Source organism: Pezoporus occidentalis, unplaced genomic scaffold, assembly GCF_034315485.1.
Source record: "Pezoporus occidentalis ecotype Australia unplaced genomic scaffold, CSIRO_AGI_Poc_V1 ctg131, whole genome shotgun sequence".
In the NCBI taxonomy this organism is placed as follows: Eukaryota; Metazoa; Chordata; class Aves; order Psittaciformes; family Psittacidae; genus Pezoporus; species Pezoporus occidentalis.
This window is the reverse complement of record NW_026913115.1, coordinates 2,056,362-2,076,078: the sequence shown is the minus strand read 5'-3', so window position 1 is coordinate 2,076,078 and position 19,717 is coordinate 2,056,362. Positions and strand designations below refer to the sequence as shown.

General features: G+C 39.5%; 1 protein-coding gene across 1 annotated transcript in view; it reads left to right on the top strand.

Annotated features, from left to right (window-relative positions):
• INSC (INSC spindle orientation adaptor protein) overlaps positions 1 to 19,717 on the top strand; it is a 103,852-nt gene that overhangs the window by 28,509 nt on the left and 55,626 nt on the right. The window contains exons 3-6 of the mRNA XM_062608919.1: positions 8,807 to 9,152; positions 9,645 to 9,697; positions 11,298 to 11,421; positions 13,849 to 13,962. Of these exons, the coding sequence (XP_062464903.1) occupies positions 8,807 to 9,152; positions 9,645 to 9,697; positions 11,298 to 11,421; positions 13,849 to 13,962 (637 nt within the window). The remainder of the gene's footprint in view (positions 1 to 8,806; positions 9,153 to 9,644; positions 9,698 to 11,297; positions 11,422 to 13,848; positions 13,963 to 19,717) is intronic.

Genomic DNA, 19,717 nt, shown 5'->3' with positions numbered 1-19,717 from the left:
CGTGCTGTGGTATGGAATACCTCTTTGGCTAGTTTGGGTCAGGTGTCCTGTTTCTGCTTCCTCCCAGTTTTCCCTCCTCCCTGGCAGAGCATGAGGCTCAGAAAGTCCTTGGTCAGAGTAAACATTTGAGCAGTAACTAAAAACATCAGTGTTATCAGCGCTGTTCCCAGGCCAAAAGTCAAAAACACAGCACTGCACCAGCTACTGAGAAGGAGAAAAAATGACTGCTACTGCTGAACCCAGGACACCATGCCACCCAAGGCTTTGTCCAACCTGGCCTTGAACACTGCCAGGGATGGAGCATTCACAACTTCCCTGGGCAACCCATTCCAGTGCCTCACAACCTAACAGTGAAGAATTTCTTCCTTATATCCAAACTAAACTTCCCCTGTTTAGGTTGTAACCCATTACCCCTTGTCCTATCACTACAGTCCCTAATGAATAGTCCATCCCCAGCACCTCTATAGCCCCACTTCAGATACTGGAAGGCTGCTATGAGGTGCTATTTTAGTCCGTTTACTAGTTTAAAATGATGCTACTAATGCAGTAGTGTTCGTTGCAAGTAGGAATTAATAGTACTATGCAAATATAAATTCAATAGACATATTTTAGTTGGTGATAATAGACATTAACATACTGTTTGTTCAGCTTTGCCAGTAAACAGGCATATTAGCAGCCTTATACTGTCATTAACTTGCTGATAACAGGGTGTATTTGGCATTTTCTGCCTTTCTGTCAGGAAATGGTATTCTTTTGCTTCTCTCTTTACCTTCTGTGAACTCAATAGCTTATGTGCATGTTAAGATACCTACTGTTTTAGCAATGTAATGTACCAGGCAAAAATTAAAAATCTATAAAAATGGTTTGAACTAGTCCTTTCACCTTCTGACTATCCCTTTAGTCAACAGAGGAAAACACCTGGCTCTACTTACACTCTAACCATATAAATAAAATTAATATATACGTTTATCTGAGATTCTACATAAGCTAATCAGAAAGCTTAACTGGTCTCTGATGGTTGCTTTTCATGTGGTGGGGTTTTTTTTTTTGGTATGTTTTTTTTTTTTTATCGTGTCTTCCTTATGTTCTGTCGTGTGCCAGTAAGTCTGTGATGGTAAAATATTTCCAGACACTTTTAGAGTGGCAACATTACAGTGAGGATTTCTCATAAAAACACAAAGATCTGAGAACATTGGTGCAGCACTTAGCACTAAATGATTTATGTGGACTTTTAAATAGGTGTGATGAAGCTCTAGTTAATTTACACATCACACCTTATACATTACAACTGTTTATGGTATTTTTACTTTCCTTAAAGATGTTTCTATATTGGCAAATGCATAAGTTTTCACAAAATGCTGTAGCCTGACCACAAATGTTTAGTTCTAAGTTTTGTAGGCTGGTTTCATTTACCTCCTTCCAGAAGCTGGGTGGATGCTTAACAAGGCACAAGCCATTTGTGGTTTTAACATGTTATCTATAGTAGCACTGATTTTGAGGCGTCTGGTGGTTTGAGCAACTCCATCATCCCAGCATGCAGATGCCAAACTGAATCTGGTGGTGCTGAAGTTTCAGTAAGTGGCAAGGAGAGGCCATTGTTGGCTTCAGGTCAGGTGAAGAGACCAGTTACTAGAAAAGTAGCAATATTGAAATGTCCCTAGTCAGCAAAAAAGTTAATACCACCATTGTAATACATTTGTATTTTACTTGTCATCTTTGAATAGTTCTGGTTTTGTTAGCAATAGTTAATTCTGCCCATTGGCATGCTTGATTCCTGAAAATAGTGGTAATGCCTCTATTACTTCTGCTGCATGTCTTTGGGGTTTAAACCTACTCCTAAATTAAATGGAAATTTTAAAGCATAGAAGGGTGATCAATGCTGACTAATAAGAGTTCTGCCTTCCACAATATGCTTCAGAATATCCAGCTGACCAGAGTGCACCTCTCCTTAAGCTATTTTGAGAAATGTTTCAGGAGACTTAGGTATAATGATTGAGTAATCATTCAAGTCAGGCAAATTAAAATACCATTTTAATATAGCCTGTTAACTTTTTTTCAAAAACTAGGAATTAATTTGCTTTTTATCAGTGTTTTCTAAAGGTTTAAATAATCCATGCTAAACCCAACTTCTGTCCTAGTGAAGTTGGAGTGCTGGTGTTCTACTGGAAAAGAAGAATGTAAAACCAAGGGGAAAAAAAGAACACATTGCTTGCTGCATCAGTTACAAATACCAGATATTCATAGACCTCTATTGTCTTAGGAATTATCTACAAAGCAAGTGTGTTTGCTTAAAAATCATGAATCTGATTCCAGTTACCTTAAAGCTATTCTTTATCTTCTAAGCTAGCACTCTAGCTCACTCTATAAATTTGTGCTAAACTCAGTGCAAATACAATATAATGGAGCTACAAGGTTCTTGCACAATTATTACTGTGTAAAGCAACTTGAAGATAAATAAGAGCCATCTCTATGGTTCTTCACTAAATCCTTCCACAGAGAATTGAGTTCTGCTGTCCATTGTATTGGTGTAGAACTGTCCCTGGGTATATTGGGTGCCATCTTCAAAAGATGAATCAGAAAAAAATTAGAGATGATTTATGTTCAAGGAGAGGGTTAAATCCATTCAAGAAGTTGTTTGTTGCCAATTAATTACCTACCAGTAATTAGAATAATGAATTTGAGCACAGTTGTAAGACTTGGTATTGACTTTCACTGTAGGCCTATCTGGAAGCTGTACTAAATACTACCATTGCTATTGTCAATAAATCTGTCAAAATAGGTGAAAATGGATAAAAAGGCTAAGAAAGCTTGAAGACATAACTTCATTGAGCAGAAGTCTTTACACTTTATAAATATGACCACTGGAATTATTCACATGAATTGATCAGCTCAGACTTCAACACAATGTTATAAAAGATGAAACTTCTGCACTTAGTGAAACTCAGTGCTAAAATGGAGGCATAACTCTTTTTCATTATAACATTTGCAATTTAAAGAAAGAAGTGAATGTAAGGAGCTCCAGGCTGAAAGTCAAACAAACAATATAGTTGTTAATCTTTCACTTTTGTATTCCTGTAACACCAACATGAGAGAGCACAATCCTCTAGATATCAATCCATCTTGTCTATCCTAAAGATCTTGTCATTCATTAGACTGCTTACAAGATGATAGTAAATACCAAAAAATGAAGAGAAATACTGGTAATGAACTCTGAATATGACATGCCTCTGTAAAGATTTCTTGCAGATTAAAGTTTTACTTACTGTAAAAAATGGGAGGTAAGTCTCCAGGATGAAATTTGCCCACTGTGTGATGTATGCAGAAATGGCTGCCCAAGGAAACAAAGTATGAGCATCTTTTGAAGCAATATACTTTTAACGTGCTATAGGTCTGAGCCATTGACACTAAATGATGTTGTCAAAACACAATTTTTAAGACTATGTGTGTTTTGGGAAGTGCACTGGAATCCAGAGTATTCAAATTTCTAGTTATACAAATTCAGTTGAGTGCTCTTGAAAACTTCATCAAATATTTTACAACCTCAATTAACATAGGATGACTTTGAAGGAATGCTGGAGACTTTCTTTTAATTTTTATTTTGCACTGAGTTATTTTTATTACTGTTTTACATGAAATGCTCCTTTTATAGTGTACAGTATAGATAAATTGCTTTTTTGTCAATATAACATGACGTACTAAATTCAGAAATTCTAACTGTGGGGAGTTACCAGCTATATACATCAGGATCTGCCAGTTACTCAGCTACTGTTGCTCAATTAAACAGAACTGGGAAAAATCACACCAGTGATATCCCTTACACTTAATCCAATCTTGATTAATGTATTTAATGATCTGAAAAATAGTTGTAATAGCAGGACAACAACACTTTCTGCTAATGCAAAACTGGTCAGGTTAATTTAAAATAATGAACAAACATAAAAAGTCTCATAATACTGAGTCACTGAAATGTAAAATGTCATAGAATCATAGAATCGTTAGGGTTGGAAAGGACCTTAAGATCATCTAGTTCCAACCCCCCTGCCGTGGGCAGGGACACCTTATGCTAAATCATGTCGGAAGAAACTGTACGTTAATGAATGTAAAGTACTGCATAAGAGGAGGGGAAGGGAACTGAAGAAAAATATCTCTCATCTGACATATAGAATAGTGAAATTTAAATTATGTATTATCACTGATGAGAGATTCTGTAATAAAAATAGTAGATTTTTTGAAAGGTAAAAAAGAAAGCTGTCTGTATAACACTTAAGCAAAACAAAATTAATTTGGGAAATTGCTGGAAAACTGGTACTGTGCAGAAAATGTAATTCCAATGTAGAAATCTGTAATTTACCTGAATTTTGGATATTGTATGAATTTCTTGCCATCACATCTGTCATAGTTTGAACTCTGTCAGCCATGCAGTTGGATCGTTGCCTGCTGATGCTGATCATTCCTTTACTGCAGAACTTACCTGGTTCTATCAAAGTTCATTCTTTGTTGGGATGATGGTCAGAGGGAAGTCAGGGCCAGTCGCTGGTGACCTGAAGACATCTAGTTGGTGGGCTATAAAAGTATTACATAGCAGGACATAGCTGTTCTGGTGTTCCTCAGTGGCCCGACTCTTGAGTACATGAACATCTACATGGCGTACCTTCACCACCAGGTTCTGCTCCTGGGCAATGATGTCTTGCCACAGTGCAGCAGCCCAGATGGGTTTACCTCTGCACTGCCAGTTGCTCTGCTTCCATTGCTTCAACCACCCCCACAGGGCATTTGCCACCATCCATGAGTCAGTATAGAGATAAAAAGTACTGGCCACTTTTCTCATTCAGCAATGTCCAAGGCCAGCTGGATGGCTTTCACCTCGGCAAACTGACTCGATTCACCCTCTCCTTCAGCAGTTTCTGCAACTTGTTGTCAAGGACTCCATATAGCTGCCTTCCATCTCCTATGCTTTCCCACAATACGATTAGACACACTCTGGTCAGATGTGTTGTTATCTCAACCCTTCGGGCCTCACGTTGGGTGCCAAAAGAACTGTTGTGGTTTAAACTCTGTCAGCCACGCAGTATCGCTCTCTCACTCCCTCCATTCCTTCCCCACCACCCCCACTCCTGGAGGGACAGGGAGGAGAATCGAAAGAATGTAACTCCCACGGGTTGAGATAAGAACAGTCCAGTAACTGAGGTATAACACAAATCACTACTGCTACCACCAATAATAATAATAATGATAAAGGAAATAACAAGGGAAGAGTATACAATACCATGCGCCAATACCCAGCCCGAGCAGTGAACTAGCCCTTCCAGGTAACTCTCAGTTACATCCTGGGCATGATGTGCTGCGGTATGGAATACCTCTTTGGCTAGTTTGAGTCAGGTGTCCTGTCTCTGCTTCCTCCCGGCTTCCCCTCCTCCCTGGCAGAGCATGAGGCTCAGAAAGTCCTTGGTCAGAGCAAACATTTGAGCAGTAACTAAAAACATCAGTGTTATCAGCGCTGTTCCCAGGCCAAAAGTCAAAAAACACAGCACCGCACCAGCTACTAAGAAGGAGAAAAAATGACTGCTACTGCTGAACCCAGGACAACATCTTAAGGTATAGGAAGACTGGAAAATACTTTTTGAACAGGTGGGGAAAGTAAGTGGATGACTGGAAGAGTAGAATTACTTCTGTATGGTGGCAGATTAAATAGACTGAGTTTCTATACCTTGGAAACAAGATAACCAAGAGAACACAAAAAATAAAATGATTTACACAGATGGTGAATATGCAACTACCATTTAGATATCTCTTAGCATACAAGAAATAAAAGGCTTGTGTTAATATCTCCAGGCAGCAGGTTTAACACAAACAATAAGAAACACTTCTTCATACAAAAAAATAATGTGAGACACTGCAACTAGATGTAAGGGATGAAAGTTTAACTGAGTTCTAAAAGGGTTTAATGGCTACTTTTGTTTCATGGATTGTAAAAACATCCTGCTCAGACACAACTGCTGGCTTAGGAAGTTCCTAAACCACTAATTGCCAGAAGATGGGAAGGGGAAGTTGCTCAGCTCTTGCCATGCCTCTTGTAATCTTTCCTTATGCATCTCCTAATGGCCGTACTGGGAGCAGGATAATGGACTAGATACTTTTTTTTTAATCTGACCCATTATAGCTGTTTTTATTTTGTAAGCATAGATGATTTTTTTCTTTTTCAGTAATGGGAGACAAAATGGAAATTTTCGTCTTGTTTTTGGAGTTCCATAAATGCTGTCTGGAATATGATTCTTAATAGCTAATTAGGAATGATCACACTTTTTGCTTTCCTTAATTTATAAAAAATTTATCTACAAACTCATCTGTTGACTGCTTAGGAAGATTTTATCTAAACACAAGGAGATGTGTATAAAAATGAATCATTTACGTATTTCACGTGATATATGTATATTTTAAAGAATAATGTGTCAGAAAATCTGATGTAGTGAGTAGGGAGACTTTCCTATGGTTATTCTGTCTGAAAAGAGGTGAATTGTGTTATATTTGCTATTGTTGTGCATTAAAGTATACTAAGTTTAAATGACAGAACAGCCTAAATTCTACAGTTGTACTTTCCATTAGGAGGAACAGATGAAAACAAGGCGAGTTTCTCTTGTTTTCACTTATTTTATTTCTTCTTCGCCTTTCAACTCTAATTATTTGTAATCCTTTTATTATCAATCCACCTTCCACTAGAGAAAAAGATACTAAGGTTTTGCAGTATTTCATGTCATATTAAGAAAACTTGCTAGAAATTAAGACAGTTTTCGGCTGGTGAAAACTCAGAAAAAAAGATTTTATTAATTGTAGATCAGAAATCTGAAATTCTTGCTGAGTAAAGTGCCCCTTTTGGAAGTGTGTATGCAAATATTACATTTGCTAGTCATGCTTGCATTTATAAATTCCACAGAAACTTTTTTAGACCTATAAAAATCAACATCTACTATGCCATGGAGACTTGCAGTGATACTTTGAACACTTGGCCTCCCGCTTTGCTTTATTACCATGAATGATGTTGCATTGAGAGGGGATATAATGAGCCTAGTGGGGCACAGATATTGATAAAGTCAGTCATTACCATTGCAACCATGGTTAATTTCAGCAACAATAATTGACAATACTTTAAGCTTTTGCATTAAGGAAAATGTAAAGAATTTGGATATATATGATGGCTTTTTAACAATAACTTGTCTTTTCCCCTTAGCTCTATGTAAATGTCCCTTAGATTTATACATGTATTTACATATATACTTATGTCTACTGTTGATGCTAAAGGTTTTTTTTTGTATGCATTTATTTACCATAGGAACTGGTCTCCTGTGAAGATTTGGGAGTGGAAATGTAAACTGAAAATATCTGAGCTGTTAAATCTGAAAAAAAAAAAAAACACACAACCCCAGACAAAAGGATGGATGATTTCTGGAGACAATAGACAGTGCCTGTTCTGTGGTTGTTTTGGAAGCAAGGGTCAGATGGGATCCCTTGGCAGAGGTGACGCTCCTTCCTTGGGGAGCTCACTTCTCCAAAGGGAAACAGAGGTCCACTGGTAGGTGCGGTAGGAGAGGGTCAAAGTATGAGATGGGGAGCCTACATTTCGTGCAGATGGTCTGAGAGACTGCAGGAGGCAGAAATAGGCCAGGCAGGCCTTAGAGAGAGCAAATGTCCAGAGAGTCAAAGGGATCAGGGTGCTGCCACTAGGAAATTCCCTGAGCTAAATTAAAGTAGAAACTATAGTTTGTCTGCAAAGACAAGGTATATAAGGATAAATGCAGTTGTGTAAACTCTGTCTGACCTAGGATCCTATACCTGACCTTTATATAGCATTAGATACAACATTAATAACACTAGCCATGTTTAATAAAACCTGGCTTTGTATGTGTATATCGTTGGGGTGAGAATTCAGTTGATTTTTTATTAGGATCTGGACACCTCACTATAAGAAAAAAATCTGGGGAACTCTACCTCAAGGCTCTGGGGAACTTGGGATTCCTCACAAAGCTGAGCTCAGAACAGCTCAGTACAGCTGCTCTTGGGTACCACTTTTTATTACCTGGAGGGTACAAAATGCAAGCCCATTGCCCCTGTGTCAGGATATACTCATTAAGGGTGTTTTCAGCCTCACTGGTTCACATCATATTTGCTGCAGAGCAAAATGTATGTTTTGGAATTCAGATGGGCAAATTGTTCAGAGAGCAATGAAAAATAAGTGTGAAGCTAAAAGACTAGGTCGGAAAGTAAAATGCAGCTGAGGTTTACGGGATTATGATAAAGCAGAAACAGATATTGCTGCTGACCGTAGCTTTCACTGTCTTGGTTTGGCTGTGTCAGTGTGGGTGGAAGGGCTCTGGAGAGATGCTGCAAGGTAAAAATTTCTCTGTTGTGCATAATAGGCAAAGTGTAAAAAACCCTGACAACACAGTCCCATACATAACTATCAACCACACCTATAGGTTTGCTCACTCATCATCATATCAAACTCTGAACGTACAAGAAACATTTCCCCTAGAAGTATAGTCTAAACTTCTGTTTATCTCTAATCTCGATGGATTTTCACAAGTGATTTTATAGCAGAATATGTGGTGTAAGGGTGATTAGAAAATCAAAACTTGTGTTTGGCATAGAAAACTAAGTGTGTTGCTGTGTTACAAGCAAATTGTTTGCTCTATTAGCTGTCTTTTGTCAATCAATTGCAACCTGGGAGGATGCAACTTTATGGTATTGCTGGTAGTTATTTGAAGGTTATTTTGTTTTACCTTGTTCTTCTTTCTCTTTCTCTGCCTTCTAGCATGCACTTAATTCAGGTGGACTCTGTTCAGAGATGGATGGAGGATTTGAAGTTGATGACAGACTGTGAATGCATGTGTATTCTCCAGTCCAAGCCAATCAGCATTGAGAAGGATGAACAAAATGAACTTATGCTTTCCTCACAATATAGTACATGTGATAACTTGCAGCTGCTATTAAAAAGAGCTTGGATCATAAGCACAGAGCTGACAAGGATTTCTCAAAAGCTGGAGAAAAAAAGATGGCAAAGAGTCCACAGCATGACAGTGAGAGTCAACTGCCATGTGCGTTCAATGATAAATGAATACAATGCATTCACCAGGAATTCTTCAGAAGAAATGCACCAGGTAGGATGCCTTACTTGATGACATGTTTGTCCTGTGTATTATTTTATTTATTTATTTATTTATTTCCAATAAGTAAAACTTACTTTAATCTGCAAGAAATCTTTACACACCAATATTGGTCCTTTGTTTAAGACTTTCTAATTGCTTTTCAGCAATGGAAACACTCTTAACTCATTTTGGATCCTATAGGCCTGATTCTGAATGTTAATAATGTTGAAAAAATTTTGGTTTTGAGGACTACTGGACTAAAGTAATTAGAGCCCCCATCTGTGAGTTTCTTGGCATTTACTTAGAAGTAGAAATTTTTTTTTTTGTTAATTTCATTTTTATCTCTATTTGTTTTATTCAGAAAAGTAGAAAAAGGATGTCTATATATGAAATATGTTCCTGTAGGGTTTTCATCTAACTATCATAAACAAGCATTATTTATTTAAAAAGCAATTGTGTGTATGGATATTGCTTCAAAACCACTTTGTCTTTCTCTCTCTGCAGTTTGAAAAACTTTTATTAGACAAGTGTTCAGAATTTACAGCATTCACAGAAAGGTAATATAAACTTTCTAGTTCAAATATTAATTTTGTTATGTTGTAGGATTTCTAATGAAAAGTACAAACACACTAACACCCTCAAATGTTTGAACTAGACTGCTGAAGCTGTGAAAGGCTTTTTAAATGCTAGTCTTTGGTTGGTGAAGTGAGTTACTTTTATCTAAACTGCATCCTAATGAAAGATGGGATGTGTTGTTACACAAAGAATCTGGCATAGACACAGAGCTGCGTGCAAGTGCATTTTTTCAGGGCTTTTAGACATCAGAGAATGTCTGTCTCTAATGATATCAGTGACAAAGTTCCCTTGAAGTTCTGTGGAGCCAAGATTTCAGGTGGTGTTAAAACTTATATTGCAAGACTATCATAATGCATGTTCCCATATGCACATATGCGTGTATTAGTAAATCAAACTGAAATATATGCACATCCCTTTAAACTGGTGTTGTAGGTTTACTCAGCTCTGTGCACTCCAGAATGCCGAGACTGGAAAATAAGAATCTCTTCTCATGGTATTTCTTCTGCTTAACATAAGTTATCCTGTTTCCTCCAGAACAGTTCAATCTTTTTTTGATTTACTTTAAACACTGTACAAGTCATTCTGCTTGGGAGATCATCGGGGGAGAGATACCATCTAATTATCAGGAAAGAACTTTTCTTGATCATTACTAGTTTTTGCCAAACCCACACAGATCAGATGTTACTTTTATATACTACAATGAGAGACACTGTTTTAATAAGTGCTCTGATCTTTAGTATTTGCCCCATATCAGACCTCTCCTTCCTTGTCTGTTTGACAAAAAGTTCATATAGATGGGTGAAAGTCAGGTAAAGCTTAAAAATTAATCTACTGTGTAGGCAGAGAACCTGATCAAACTGTATCTTCCGTTACAGTGACCTGCCTGGTTGGAATATGTTTTGACAATTCAAATGAATGCATTTCTGTGAGGAAGCACAAGTTATTTCATTTGAATTGTATAAAGTTTCCCACCTTTATCTCATTTGGTTACAGCCAAGTATCACTGCTTACAGAATAGTTACACTAACACTACAAAGCTGCTGTATGTAATCATTCCACGTAGAAGGACAAATCTGACTTTTGAGTATGCTGTTTAGATTTAAATGGACTTTACTTACCTGGACACACATCCATTTTTGGTCCTTACCTTGCTATGTTAAACTATGGCAAAGAAGTAAAGAAATGAAAATTATTGAAAGCGCTTCTTTCATCATGAAAAATGGATATATACAGCTTCATCTGAAATGCAGGTAACATAGAGTGGCTGTAACTATTAGCATAGATGGAAAATAGCAGAATTATACCAGTATAAATGCACAACATCTGTGGCAAAATTTGGCCTGCAGTCTGTGAAATAAATTGTGATCCCAAAATTATTAATTCATATCCACTGTTGTCTTTGGTATATTTGCTATTTATAGAAAAAGCTTTGATTGAAGTCTGGTATAATGTCACAGTGTCCTCATGAACAGTTGAATTCTCATTATATCCTGATTATTAACACAGAGCTCAGCTTGGTAAAACAATAATTGTCTGTTGCATTTTTTTGCTTTCATCCATTTCCTTTCTCTTTCTTTTCAGGTGCATACAAACTGAAGATGAACAGATACTGAAGTCCATCAAGTCTTGTATTAATGAAACGCTCACTACTGTTGCTCAGCATTTTGGCCAGTTGATAGAGCTGTTGTTAACACATGAGGCACAGGTTAGCTTTTAGCCAAAAAAAAAAAAAAAATTAAAAAAGTATTTAAAAAGTGTCACATCTTGAGAGGAAAGCATCCATTAAGACCAGGATCAGAATTATAGCTCTCAATTTTCAGCAAACTTAACAGTAATACAAATAGCTTGCAAAGAGGTTTAGGTGTTTGTATTCTCAGATTCTCCAATAACCTCAAATCCCAAACAAAGTGATCATGTGGCTTATTGTTACTTACTTTTCCTGATGTGTCGCCTTCAGTGCAAAGCGTCTAATTGCTGGACAATGTCTTGTTAATAAGACCTTTGGACACAATTTCTCTTCTTTCCATAGAGACACCACTTTTTTATAGAAACCTTGAAAAAAATCTCTCCTGCTCTTACTGATTCTCATTAAAAGCCTAACTTCTTAGTAGATGTACACATAGCAAGTATACTTTCACAGCACATGTTTTAACTAGTGCATGCCTTATATCACTACTTCCTAGAGCCTAAGTGTTGTGTACAGGTTTTGTGTGTAACCTTCTGGAAAACAGTGCTGTATCGTTGCACTCATGATGTATAGTTTCTGGTGGTGATTTAAGTACGTAAGTATGCTGAGTAATTAACCTACAAATGCATGAAATGCTGTCCATTTGACCATTCTTGAAATAGTAGCAACTTGCAAGTTTGACCAATTTACAGTCTTACACTGGTTTCTTTCTTGAGATCTCATTAGAAATCCCTTTGCAACATGTAATCTTGCTCAAATAAAACCCCAAAAGTAACTATGCTCAATTTCTCCATATTTTAGAGCTGCTGCTATGCTGAAATTTTATGTTGTCTCTGTAGAAAAAAAGGAAATAGGAGTCTTAGTGAAGAGGAAATAGTTAAATAATATTCACTGTGATGATAAACTAAAATTAATGCATGGTACTGCTTAATTTCTAACATACCTTGATGCATTAAGATAGCAAAAAGTTGTGGTTCTTTAAAACAGTCCTTGTAGTTTTAAAAGGTTATTACCAAAAGGTGAGAACCTCCAGCATGCACTTGCAGAATTACAGTCAAACTAACAAGCTACTTATTAATGCTTTTGGTTAGGATTTATGAGAACTACATGAAATGCTACATATGAGTTGAAGTGTGTATATAATTTTGCGTATTCCATATCAGTGAGTAGGTTGTGGTTGTTTTGATGCTTAGTCTGAAAAGCAGTTCTTCATTGCTAACGTTTCTGTCTTTGGGCACTTTGGCACCTACTGATACACCTGAAATTACTCTGCATCATCTCATGTGTATTTGTGTGGCAGAAGACTTAAATTAGAGATCATTAATGAAAACATTTTGAAGAACAGTTTTCTGAGCCATTCAGTCAAACTACATGCCCACATGCTAAGAAGCATGTATCTGCGGGTAGTTTGCTGCTGTGTAACAGACTAGGTGCCTGCACGAGAGGCCAGAACTCTCAGCTTAAATTTTGTACTCAAGAGCTTTTTTTAATTAATTGGTGCATCAGGATTCTATTCAAGAAAGGTTCATATCAACATGTGAATTGATAAATTATGACTTTTATGGAACATTTTTCTAATTCTAAAGTTGGAAGAATACCGCCTCCAAAGGGAAAGTTAATCGAATTTTGTATAAGTAACAGTGTAACATATGGGACACCTCCTTGCACTTCTTTCAAAATTGGTTTAAACGTAAAATGTTTACCTTCTTTCTCCTAGTAAATATTATAAATGCTTCCTCTAATGATTGTATGTACTCTCAGAAATAGAAAAGTCAAATAAGCTTCATATTCTTGACAGCTGTGCTTTTCTGTGGAGTTGCAATGGCACACATACAAAAGCGAGGTAACTATTTACAAATATAAAAATACTTAACTTATTTCATACATTGGAAAAATAAACTATATTCCTCTGAGATTTCTCTGTATTTGTCAATGACATTTTCATCACAGAATAGTGATGAACCCAGAGCCTTAGAAAGTAGTGTTAGAAAGGATATAACAATATTCCTTATAAATAAGGTGGAATTCTTGTATCACTTTGTGATACACTTCTACACTAAGAGAATCCGTTGCCTTCTGAAAATTTTAGTTCAATCCTAGGACATATCCAATAATAACTTACTTAAGTAGCTGAAGAGTTCTTTATTAAATGTTCTCTCCCCGCCCCCCCCCCCCCCCAATTTTCTTTCTCTATTCATATTTATTTTTAAATATCACTATTCTTGGTTATATCTATTCAAATGCAATGCTAAAATGCATTACAGTGTTATCAGTCTGACTCCTAACCATAGGGTTTGTTTTTTTTTTCCTTTTCCTTTTTCTGGGTGAGAAGCAAGATGATATGTTCTAAATGAACTAGACTTTCTGCTACATCTTACCTTTAAATATGACACTAACTGTTTTCACTAAAAGTAAATCATGTTTATTTAATCTTCTGTCACACAGAACCTGCTGAGACAAATAGAATTGTCAGATAGTATGTACATCACTGCATCGGCGATTAGCAGTTTATTCAGCCTTACCCAAGAAGGTGCCCATCTGTGCCGCATCATAGCTAAGGTAAGGGGATATATGGACTAATCAAAAGTAAACTAGTAATACAAGTGGGTTATTCTACTTAACATAGCAGTGGTTATGTGTTTTGTAATTTACAGTACAAGATGAAATTCTGTATTTCAGGAACAAATAATCCAGGTAAAAGAACAAAATTTACTCTGAGAAATTTTTTCCTCCTTTGCTGCTACAGCATTTATTACCATAATTATCCTATTAGATTAAAAAAAAAAAAGGGCTGCAACTCTCTAAATTTTAATGAAGCTCAATGCCTGTGTAAGCAACTGCTGAAGGATGGTATACTTCAACATACTTCTGGACATTGAGTTAACTGTGGTTATCTCTGTGCCACCTGAAGTATTACCACACCTTTCAGCATCTTTGGGCATTTTTTTTATCTTCCTGACAGTATTTTTTAAATTCCAGCCACATAAGTGGAGAGAAACTTTACAATTGGCCATGTATATGGCTGACTACACAGAGAAAGTGCAAGTCCTCTTCAGCTGTGTGTACAGAGAAGGCTAGAGATATTATTAAAAATGTACTTTTAGAAATACTTTGTATCCATTAGTTTTCTTTTACAGAGAGACCTCATTACAGTTACTTCCAGCAATGCGTGTGTTCTCATTTACAGAGTAGTTGATTCTAACTCTTGGTATAAACGAATAATTCATTCCAGGATCAATGAAAGTGGCAATCCCTGCAGTGTTTGCACCTTTGGGGACAGTTGGATCTTGAAAAAGTGAGAAAGGCAGGGCCCTAGGTGAGGTCGAGGACAGGATAATCAACACTGCAGTGTATACAGAAAGAAAAAAAGCTTCTTTTCCTGAACTTCTGCTTGTGGAATAGTATGCCAGTCCCTTGTCCTGATCAGAGATGAGGTTTAACAGCTACATTTCACAGTACCACAGTATCACAGTATGCTAGAGATTGGAAGGGACCTCAAAAGATCATCTAGTCCAATCCCCCTGCCGGAGCAGGAACACCTAGATAATGTTGCACAGGAATGTGCCCAGGCGGGTTTTGAATGTCTCCAGGGAAGGAGACTCCACAACCTCCCTGGGCAGCCTGTTCCAGTGTTCCGTCACCCTCACTGAGAAGAAGTTTCTTCTCAAGTTTAAGTGGAACCTCTTGTGTTCCAGTTTGTACCCATTAACCCTTGTCCTATCATTGTTTGCCACTGAGTACAGCCTGGCTCCATCCTCCTCGTGACACTCCCCCTTTATATATTTATATACACTTATAAGGTCACCCCTCAGTCTCCTCTTCTCCAAACTATAGAGACCCAGCTCCCTCAGTCTTTCCTCATAAGGGAGATGCTCCACTCCCTTAATCATCTTAGTTGCCCTGCGCTGGACTCTCTCCAGCAGCTCCCTGTCCTTCTTGAACTGAGGGGCCCAGAACTGGACACAATATTCCAGATGCGGTCTCACCAGGGCAGAGTAGAGGGGAAGGAGGACCTCTCTCGACCTACTAACCACCCCCCTAATACACCCAGGATGCCATTGGCCTTCTTGGCCACAAGGGCACAGTGTTGGCTCATGGTCATCCTGTCATCCACTAGGACCCCCAGGTCCCTCTCCCCTACACTGCTCTCTAACAGGTCGTTCCCCAACCTATACTGGAACCTGGGGTTGTTCCTGCCCAGATGCATTAATTCATTTTACTTCTGATCTGCCTTTAGATGACTATTTGCACTGTAAACAGTATCAGTCTGTTTTGAAGGCTGTGAATGAGGTAGATTCAGAAATGTGTAGTGGATCCTGGTGACAACATGAGAGGCTTAATTTTTTCTAAGTTGGTATTTGAGCTCCACTCAGTGGTATTCGAAAACAGTTAAAATGTTGAGTATTGAGGAAGTGCAGAACTAGCAAATTGAGGAAAATTGGTCTTGTGCTTTTTATCATTGTGTGACTTCTGTAGCAGTTTCATTTAGCAGAAGTGAGGTCTGATCTTACATAAACCACCAAATTAATTTACTGCTAAAACCTGGATGTGTGGCAGATTTACAAGTGGTGAAATGCATCCCCTTAGGCAAAGAACATTAAGTGGTGTTTGGTTGCCAAATTACAGTGGTGATTGCATCACCTGTCCTCTGTTTCCTCAGTGAAATACATTTGTCCCAACTCATCATCATCTTTCATCCTCTGTATTGCCCCAGTTACCTGCATCAGTGACCAAGGTGGCTGGGGAATTTTAACAGACCAGAATTTTGAATTCAGTCAGTAGGGTAATCACCTATGACAGTGAAAGTACAGGGTAATGGAAGGGGAGAAGTCTGGAACTGCCCCACTCATTAAGGGCGTGAGAATAGGTTCAAATTTTGCAAAGATCACAAAACTTCTGACAGGTACAGAAGTTCCTTTCAGAGTTGATATTTTATCTTTGGTAAAATCTAGACAGAGAAGCAGAATATTAATTTACAGTAAATGCAAAACACAACAAATCTCTTCACATAACCTTGAGGGTCTTACAGTGATGTCTTTGACAATGCATGATCTTGTGGATCACAGTTGTTAGCTTTTTTCCTGTCCCATGTTATAAATTACAGCTCTAAACTATAGAAATCTCAGACATGCAAAAAAAGAACCATGATAATACTGTAAAGCTACAATATCATAGGAACTGGTTTCTCACTTTACATTTTGGTAAAGGGTTCAGTATTCTCTCTCCTCCATTCTCATTGCCTGCTAGTATCTTAACAAAATTTAAAAAGGCTTATAAGGCTTCCCTTACGCTGAAGAGTAATCTATAATTTTATTCCACCTGGAGGCATTCTCTTTTCTCCTTTTTTTTTCTTCTGTGAAAGTCATGTTGCTAACTCACCCTGGCAGCCAGCTAGTTGTTCTCATGAGCTGTCAGAACTATGAAGACTAAGTTCTCTAACACAAATGAATAGTAGCAATGGTAAATAAGAAATGAAGGGAGAAAGCCTAATAATAATACTAATAAAAAGGGTGAATTCTGAACTAATAGAATAACCAATGGGGAGCTGTGAGTTTTGAACCCAAATACGTGGTGTTTGTCTGCAAGCAACTACATTGGTGGCAGCATAATGAAAGCTCCACCAGTTTAGATAATTTTAAAAGCAAAAAGAGAATATGAGAAAAGAACCAAGTGGAGTAACTCCCTGGCATGCCAGTTGGAACAGTTCCAGGGAGATACCCCCCAAAGGGGGAAGGACCCCCTGCCTTCTCACACAGAGGGCGATGGCCCGAGACAGCCCCTGCCCTGTAGCTGTTGCGCAGAGGTAGGGGACCAAAAAGACGACGAGGGTTGGAAGCGAGTTCCAGTTCGGCATCGTGGGAAACCCTCCTCCCTTCCTGCCCTGCTTCCCCAGGTGTCCCTCAGTAAGGTTTGAGGCCCTGGATCTTGAAGGAGAGGTAGGTGAGAATGTGGAGCAAGGCCAGCCTGCAAGGCCAGCCTGCAAGGCCACATAGGAAAAGGCGGTCGACTTTGCACCTCAAGACTGCCTCTGATAAGAAAGAAAGAAGGGTCATTGTAGTAGGCGATTCCCTTCTGAGAGGAACAGAGGGCCCAATATGCAGAGTTGACCCTCATCATAGGGAAGTGTGTAGTCTGCCTGGAGCCCGGATCAGGGATATCACCAGGGCGCTCCCCAACCTGGTGCACCCGACAGACTACTACCCACTGCTGGTCTTCCAGACAGGTGAGGGGGAAGCTGCTTCCCACAGTCTGAGGGGGATGAAGAAAGACTACAGGGCCTTGGGGCGGATGGTGAAAGAGTCTGGGGCTCAAGTGATCTTCTTCTCACTCCTTCCATCTTCCACTGATGATGTGGGAAGGAATGGGAAGATTCAGTCCATAAACGACTGGCTTCGAGACTGGTGCTACAGGCAGGGCTTTGGATTCTTTGATAACAGCTGGTTTTATGGGGCACCAGTCTGGACAATGACAAGTGGGAAAGGTTTATCTCACAGAGGCAAAAGGATGCTGGGGCACGAATTAGCAGGGCTCATTTGGAGAGCTTTAAACTAGATTCAAAGGGGGATGGGGTTGTAGCTGGGCTTGCCCCAGTGGGGCAGCGCTCCAGAATTGATGAAGACTGGGAGGCCTCCTATAATCCTAGGGTGAAATCGGTGTGCTCAGCTCGCTCCCTGGAATGTCTGTACACCAATGCGCGCAGCATGGGAAATAAGCAGGAGGAGTTGGAAACCTGTGTTAAGTCAGGAGACTATGATCTGGTGGCAATTACAGAGACGTGGTGGGACAGCTCACATGACTGGAATATAGTCATGGAGGGCTATGTCCTTTTCAGGAAAGACAGGCCAGCCAGGAGGGGTGGTGGGGTTGCTCTTTATGTGCGGGAGCAACTACAATGCACTGAGTTCTGTCCAGGGACAGATGACGAGCGAGTTGAGAGTCTGTGGGTGAGAATTAAGGGGCAGGCTGGCAGGGGCGATACTGTTGTGGGTGTCTGTTACAGACCACCAGATCAGGGTGAGGAAGTTGATGAGGCCTTCTACAGGCAGCTGAGAGCGGCCTCACAGTCACAGGCCGTGGTCGTCGTGGGGGATTTTAACCTCCCTGGTGTCCTGGTCGAAGCAGTAAGGGTTGAGCGCTGCCTTGGTTGCAGCGACCACGAGATGGTGGAATTCAGGATCTTGTGTGGTAGGACTAGTAGAATACCAAGTAGAATTGCAACCCTGGACTTTAGCAGGGCAAACTTTGGCCTTTTCGAGCAATTGCTAGGGGAAATCCCATGGGCAAGGCTGTTTGAAGGTAAAGGGGCCCAAGATAGTTGGTTGGCATTCAAGGATTGCTTTTTCCAAGCTCAAGATCAGAGCATCCCGACACATAGGAAGTCAAGGAAGAGGTCCAGGAGACCTGTGTGGCTAAATAGGGAATTGCTGGGTATGCTCAAGTGGAAGAGGAGAGTTTACAGGTCATGGAAGGAGGGGCTGGCCACTTGGGAGGAATATAAGGCTGCTGCTAGAGGATGTAGGAAGGCAGCTAGGATGACTAAGGCCTCCTTAGAATTAAACCTGGTGAGAAGGGTCAAGGACAGCAAAAAGAGCTTTTTCAAATACATGGCAGATAAAACTAACACCAGAGGCAATGTAGGCCCACTGAGGAACGGGATGGGTGCCCTGGTGACAGAAGATACAGAGATGGCAGAGTTACTGAATGCCTTCTTTGTCTCTGTCTACTCTGCTGCAGGCAGTCCTGAAGAGCCCTGTACCCCTGAGACCTTAGATGAAGTCAGGTCAACGGGGCGGTTTGCCTTAGTCGATGAGGAATGGGTTAGAGACCAGTTGAGCAATCTGGACATCCATAAATCCATGGGTCCAGATGGGATGCACCCGCGGGTGCTGAGGGAACTGGCGGAAGTCATCGCTAGACCACTCTACATCATCTTTACCAAGTCTTGGGAAACGGGAGAGGTGCCTGAGGACTGGAGGAAAGCAAATGTCACTCCAGTCTTCAAAAAGGGCAAGAAGGAGGACCCGGGTAACTATAGACCGGTCAGCCTCACCTCCATCCCTGCGAAAGTGATGGAACACCTTATCCTTGGTGCCATCTTAAGGCATATCAAGGATAAGAGGGTTATGAGGGGCAGTCAACATGGCTTCACCAAGGGGGAATCATGCTTGACCAATCTCTTAGCCTTTTATGAGGAAATAACACGGTGGATGGATGATGGCAGAGCGGTGGATGTGGTCTACCTTGACTTCAGCAAAGCATTTGACACAGTCTCCCACAGCATCCTCACAGCTAAATTGAGGAAGTGTGGTCTGGA